This window comes from Mobula birostris, chromosome 29 (genome assembly GCF_030028105.1).
Source record: "Mobula birostris isolate sMobBir1 chromosome 29, sMobBir1.hap1, whole genome shotgun sequence".
Taxonomy (NCBI): domain Eukaryota; kingdom Metazoa; phylum Chordata; class Chondrichthyes; order Myliobatiformes; family Myliobatidae; genus Mobula; species Mobula birostris.
The window spans coordinates 1,544,529-1,551,862 of NC_092398.1; the positions used below are offsets into that span (position 1 = coordinate 1,544,529).

The window sequence follows — 7,334 nt, forward strand, 5'->3', positions numbered from 1 at the left end:
AAGTAGGCCCTTCAGCCCATCTGGTCTGTACTGAACTATTATTCTGCCTAGTCCCATTGACCTGTACCTGGACCATAGCCCTCCATACATCTACCATCTATGTACCTATCCAAACTTTCCTTAAACATTGAAATCGAGCTCGTATGGACCACTTCCACTGGCAGCTCATTCCACACTCTCTCAACGCTGAGTGAAGAAGATTCCCTTCCTGTTCCCCTTGAACTTTTCACCTTTCACCCTTAACACATGACCTCTGGTTGTAGTCTGAACCAACCTTAGTGGAAAAACCCTGCTTGCGTTTACCCTGTCTATATCCTCATAATTTTGTAAACCTCCATCAAATCTGCCCTCACTCGTCTGTGCTTTAGGGACTGAAGTCCTGATGCGGAGTCTTAATCTGAAACGCCAACAATTCCTTTCCTTTCCCCGACGCTGCCTGACCCTCTGTGTTCCTCCACAGATTGTGTGTTGCTCACATTATCGCTGCTGCTTGTGGGATCTTGCTATGTAAACTGTTTCGTCGAGGTTGTGAATCCATAAGACATGGGAGCAGAATTAGGCTACTTGGCTCTTCAAGTCTGCCCCTCTCCCGACCCCCAATTACAGGCCAAACATCAGCGTCATTAGTCATAGTCATACTTTATTGATCCCGGGGGAAATTGGTTTTCGTTACAGCTGCACCATAAATAATTAAATAGCAATAAAACCATAAATAATTAAATCGTAATATGTAAATTACGCCAGGAAATAAGTCCAGGACCAGCCTATTGGCTCAGGGTGTCTGACCCCCCAAGGGAGGAGTTGTAAAGTTTGATGGCCACAGGCAGGAATGACTTCCTATGACGCTCTGTGTTGCATCTCGGTGGAATGAGTCTCTGGCTGAATGTACTCCTGTGCCCACCCAGTACATTATGTAGTGGATGGGAGACATTGTCCAAGATGGCATGCAACTTGGACAGCATCCTCTTTTCAGACACCACCCTGAGAGAGTCCAGTTCCATCCCCACAACATCACTGGCACGGGTGGCACGGTAGCGTAGTGGTTGGCACACCAGCACCAGCAACCCAGATTCACTTCCTTTCTGTCTGTAAGGAGTCTGTCCATTTTCCCTGTGACTGTGTGGGTTTCCTCCGGGTGTTCCGATTTCCTCCCACATCCCAAAATCGTGTGGGTTCGTAGATTACCTGGCTGCAGTAAATGATCCCTTGTAAATGGTAGGAAGAGTTGGATCTGGGGGTTGATGGGCCTGTACAGACTGCAGAAAGGATGTGAGATTATCTTTGAGAAGGAGGTCTTCTCGTATTCCTGCAGAGCTGCACCTCAGCCGGTGTCTGATGGTCACACCTCTGACAAGAGTCTGGTGCATTTGATTTTCAGGCTTGTTCCTCAGATGGAAGCAATCGTCAGAAAACCACATTGAGGCCTGGGAGCAGATAAGTCACATAATGAGGCACGGCAGGAGAGAGTCCATTCCAACGGCAGCAAAGGAAAACCAGGTTGGAAATGAGGAGTCTGCTCAGGTAACAGGGTAGACCTGAGTGGTCTTACCACGAATCACCACCTTTACAGATAGATTCATCCTGTCAAGATCACTGTCAATGTAGCGTGCCTAAAGACCAAGTTTAAAAATAAGGTCTCGCCCAGATAGCACTGATGGGTAAAGTGAATGGTTTCCATCCTGAGAAACAGTTGTACCCAAATAAAGTTTGGAAAAGATCATTATTTTATTTTTATTTGGTCTTCGGACATGAACTTCGATTGAACTGTGGACATGTATTGATAAGGGCTTTCAGACTACCAGCACACCGTGGATTTACGTTGTAGATGGACTTGCCTCTGTGGGAGACGGAGATGGCTCAGGAGCGCTGAAGCGATGTGGCCTACATCAGAACGGCCAGGTTTACTGAAGAAACACCGGATTTACTCAGCGGGCAGGGCTGCAACTGTGGAGGAAGAGACTCAGTTACTGTTTCATGGGAACGAACCTCCATCAGAGCTGGGGCTCTCACCAATACTGGACGTGGAACTGCCTAATCAGTATTTTATTTCCCATTTGGTGAATTTACTCAGCTTGATACGTTGCTGCAACTTTTGACACTAGTATGAATTTCTTTGTTGATAATTACTCCATGCTTGCACAGTGTCAGTGATGTGTTAATGACAAAGAACGGTACAGCACAGAACAGGTCCTTTGGCCATGATGTTGTGCTGGCCCTTTAACCTACTCAAAGATCAATTAACTAACTCTTCCTCCCCCATAGCCCTCCACTTTTTCTTTCATCCATGTGCCAATCTCAGAGTCTCTTAAATGTTCCTAATATATCTGCCACTGCCACCACTCACTATGCTTTCTTTAAAAAAAACTTTCTCTGACACTCCCCCACCCCCCACCCCCATACCTTCCAGCAATCACCTTAAAGTTATGGCCCCTTGTATTAGCCATTTTCACCCTAGAGAAAAAAAATCTCTGGGTTTTCTATCAATGCCTTTTATGATCTTGTACACCTCTATCAAGTCACCTCTAATCCACATTCGCTCCAAAGAGAAAAGCCCCAGCTCTCTCAGACTTTCCTCAAGACACACACTCTAGTCCAGGCAGCACCTGGTAAATCTCTGCACCCTCTTTAAAGCTGCCATGCCTTTCCTAAGATGAGGCGACCAGAACTGAACACAATACTCTAGGTGTGGTTTGAGCAGGGTTTTATGGAGCTGCAACATTACCACACAGCTCTTGAACTCAATTCACTGACTAAGGAACGGGAACATACTACAGACCTTCTGAACGGATTTCTTAGTAACAGTGCAAAGTAGGATCCCTTGAGCCAAGCCGCCCCAGCAACCACCAACAAACCCGATTAACCCCAATCTAATCACAGGACAATTTGCAATGACTACTTAACCTGCCCGGTACTGCCTTGGACTGTGGGAGGAAACTGGCAGATCCTGAGAATTCCCATGCATTCCGTGGGGAGGATGTAGAGAACGTGTGGGAATTGAACTCTGAAATGCCCTGAACTGTAATAGTGTAGCGCTTATTGCTACATTACTGTGGCGTGCCATGTGGCATCTTTTGGGGTATCTATGCTCCCTAATCCAGACAGCATCTGAGTAAATCTCTGCACGCTCTCTGAAGCTTCCACATCGTTCCTGTAATGAGGTGGCCAGAACTGAACACAACACTCTAAGTGTGGTCTAACCAGAGTTTTATAGAGTTGCAACGTTACCCCACAGTTCTTTAACTCATTCCCCTCACTAATGAACACACAACGCACCGTGGACCACCCTCTCAACTCATGTGACAACTTTCAGGTATCACTGAACTTTGATCTCAAATTCCCTTTGTACCTCCACTCTGCCAAAAATTGTGCCATTAACTCTGAACCCAGCTATCAAATTCCATCTTCCAAAGTGAGTCACTGCACACTTTTCCTGGGTTGAACTCCGTTTACTATTTCTCAGCCCAGCTCTGCATCCTGTCAATGACCCGTTGTAACCCTCGACAACCTTCTACATTGTCCACAGCTCCACCAGCCTTTGTATCCCCTGCAAACTGACTAACTGAGACACAGAGAAGTTCAGTAGGTGGCATCTCAGGGTGTGAACTGGATCAAAGGCAAGCATGTACTTCAGCACAATTATGCTGATATTAAAGAAAAATTAGTGAAAGAGACTGACTGGCAAATGAAACCAAATCAGATTTATGGTCACTGACTTGTATGACATGAAATTTGTCACTTTGGGGCAGCTGTACAGAGCTAAGACTTAAAGCTACTGCAAATTAGAAAATAATTGATGCAGCATGATGGCGTAGTGGTTAGCACAACACTTTACAGTACCAGCAACCCAGGTTCAATTCCTGCCACTGCCTGTACAGTTTGAATGCTCTCCCTGTGACTACGTGGGTTTCCTCCGGGTGCTCTGGTTTCCTCCCACAGTCCAAAGACATTTCAGTTGGTAGTTTAATTGGTCATTGTAAGTGTCCCGTGATTAGGCTAGGATTAAATCACACGACTGCCTGGTGGTGGAACTCAAAGGGCCAGAAGGACCTTGTCTGCACTGTATCACTATCATTGTGGATCTCCCCCTCCCCCTTTCAAATCTCTTACTATCTCTTCTTTCAGTTAGTCCTGACGAAGGGTCTTGGCCCGAAACGTCGACTGTACCTCGTCCTATAGATGCTGCCCGGCCTGCTGCGTTCACCAGCATTTTTTATGTGTGTTGCTTCAAAATTCCAGCATCTGCAGATTTCCTTGTGCGTGCGTGCGTGTGTGTGTGTGTTAAATGAGGTACTGATAATGTTTCCTTCTCCCCAACCCCTGGTCATTTGATTCTAGGTCTATTTTTATAAATAACAGAATAAATCTAAATCACATTCCAGATTTGCTATGCTGTCTGAATTAGTCAAATACTTGTGTTTAAGTGTGAATGAAAATATTAACCACACTGACATCAGATTCCACCAGGGTAGGGAAGCTGTACCCCTAATAATCAGAACTATGTTCAATATCACCGGCATATGTCGTGAAATCTGTTAACTATGCAGCAGCAGCACAATGCAATAGTGTACATGATAAATATAGAAAAAAAAACTGAATTACAGTAAGTATATATAAAATAGTTAAATTAAGTGTAATAGTGCAAAAACAGAATTTTTTTTAAAAAGTAGTGAGTTAGTTAGTGTTCATGGATTCAATGTCCATTTAGAAATCAGATGGCAGAGGGGAAGAAGCTGTTCCTGAATCACTGAGTGTGGGCCTTCGGGCTCCTGTACCTCCTTCCTGATGGCAGCAATGAGAAGGAGCATGTCCTGTGTGATGGGGGTCATTAATGATGGACGCTGCCTTTCTGAGGCATCGCTCCTTGGATCTGTCTTGGAAACTAGGGGGCTAGTGCTTATGATGGAACTGAGTAACTCCATAATTTTCTGTAGCTTTTGACCCTGTAGCTGAATAATGGTGACATCTCTCTACACTTATTTTGTGAAGTGATAGTAAAAGCTTGCAATGGTGAGGTGATTTTGAGCCATGAACATCGAGTTTTCCCTCCACCTACGCGTATATTCGTCTGTTTCGGAGTTCCCAACCTTGTTTATGCCATGGACCAATACCATTAAGCAAGGGATCGGTGGAACCCAGATCTATTTCCTGTGTTTCTCAGAACCTGCAATGTTACTGCAACCACCAAAACTTGCTGCTTGTACTGATTACTGATACTGTGAAGAGCTGTTCTTTCCGGCCCCCTCCTCCACGTATTTGTTGTTGAACAGCTGTTGTCCGAAGATGTAATCTACACTTTAACAAGTCCTGGTGGTGTTGCGTTCTAAGTATTAAAGTGGATTTTATTTAACACTTCCTGTAATGTTACATTAATGCTTCAGTACACTTGTATTTATGTAAATTGAAAGTTTAAATAAAGTTTATTTGTATTCAAAGACCATGTGTAATTTTCCACATTAACGAACACATACACATACATGGCTCTTCCGTTCAGTTCCTGGGAGTTCACATCACGGACAGCCTCACCTGGTCCCTTAGTATAATCTCCCCGAATAAGGTGACACAGCAGCGCATTCGCTTCCTGAGGAGACTGAGGCAAGCAAGGTTCTCCACCCCCCCACCCCCCATCTGAATTTTACAGGAGCACTATTGAGATCATCCTGACAAGCTGCATCTTCATCTGGTCTGGAAGTGGAAGTCCCTACAAAGGACTGTGAGAATGGCTGAGATCATATGGGTCTCCCTACCAACACATCTGGGACATTTATTAGGAGCACCATCCATCCAGCCGGCATCCTCTTTGACTTTCTGCCATCAGGCAGGAGACTCTGATGCATAAAGACAAGAATGGTCAGGATGTCCCTCGGGCCATTAGGCTTCCATTACATTTACCCTTTCAATCCCAGAACCATTCTCATGAACCTTTCCCGGACCCCCTCCAATGCCAGCACATCCTTTCTGAGATAAGAGGATAAAAACTGCTCACAAAACTCCAAGTGCAGTCTGACCAGAGCCTTATAAAGCCCCAGGGTCATATCCTTAATGCTGCCAGCTAGTTCAATTGTCCAGCCATGTAAATGTGTTGCTGTGCAGGATCCAGCAGTGATCAGACCAAATCTTTGTGAAATGGGTGAAATCGGAAGCTCACGGCTCGCTCACTCACCCACCCATGCCCTGGCTGATCCCATTGTAACTCAGCTCAACGTCCCCTTTCACCTGTCCCCACTGACCTGTCACTATCTGATTACAAAATCTGCTTTAAAATAGTCAAAGGCTCCAAAGACTCACAATCCTCAGGGAAAATAATGTTGCCATATCTCCATTCCATGGTCAACTCACTTTCCCACCACAGGAGATGTTGACATCTGTCTTGTCAAAAACACTCAGACCCACTGGGTTTAAATCAGGTATTCTATTTTCTGGCCTAGTAAACCATCTCTGAAATGCTTCTAACAGATCCACTGCCTTCCTCTCCCTGTTTACTCTGGAGCTTGAGATAATTTGGAATCAACTCATTTTCCTTGGACATGATTACCACAGAAACTTCCATACTACAATACAATTCTCTAGGCGAGTTGCTGGCCACAGCTGTGACGGTCAGATACAGGTGAGGCCTCGCTTGGAGTATTGTGAGCAGCTTTGGGCACTTTATCTAAGAAAGGATGTGCTGACATTGGAGAGTGTTCAAAGGAGGTTATGAAAATAATTCCAAGATTGAAAGGCTTTTCATGCGAGGAGCATTTGATGGCTTTGTGCCTGTACTCATTGGAGTTCAGAGGAATGAGGGAGAACCTCATTGAAACCTATCGAATGTTGAACGACCTCAATAGGATGCTTCATATAGTGGGGGAGTTTCAGACCAGAGGACACAGCCTCAGAATAGAGAGGCATCCTTTTAGAATGGAGATGGGGAGGAATTTCTTAAGCCAGAGAGTGGTGAACTTCATTGCTAATTTTTGCTGACAATCCACTGCATGCGGAACAGGACTTCAGCAAAACGTAGCTGATCATTTCAACAAAATCCAGCACAAAGCATTAAAAATAACCACAACCAATTTAGAAATTCAAAATACCAAATCTTTATTTTGGGGTATTTGTGACACAATCCTTTATTCCCCTGGATGAATTTGGAACACAATTTATAAGATAACAACTCATAAATAAACAATGTAACTCCATCAAGGAACACCAAACAATAGTGACTTTGGCAAACTGGTCTGCAAAGTGATAGCAAGCTCTTCCATTTAAGTCTTTGTGCAAAGTTGCAGTTAAACTAAGTCATGTTCTCTTGGTAAAGTAGAGGAATTGGATAAATGAAATAAAATCATAAACGCGGC

At 44.5% G+C, this 7,334-nt stretch overlaps 1 protein-coding gene across 4 annotated transcripts in view; it reads left to right on the forward strand.

Moving 5' to 3' along the window:
• Window positions 1-5,432, forward strand: part of LOC140190130 (myotubularin-related protein 9-like) — a 49,807-nt gene extending 44,375 nt beyond the window's left edge. For 3 of the 4 annotated variants that reach the window (XM_072246634.1, XM_072246631.1, XM_072246632.1), the window contains one exon: window positions 1,379-5,432. In XM_072246634.1, the coding sequence (XP_072102735.1) occupies window positions 1,379-1,533 (155 nt within the window). In that variant the 3' untranslated portion in view covers window positions 1,534-5,432. The remainder of the gene's footprint in view (window positions 1-1,378) is intronic. The other variant, XM_072246635.1, reaches the window with a different exon arrangement.
• Window positions 5,433-7,334: the final 1,902 nt, after the last annotated feature.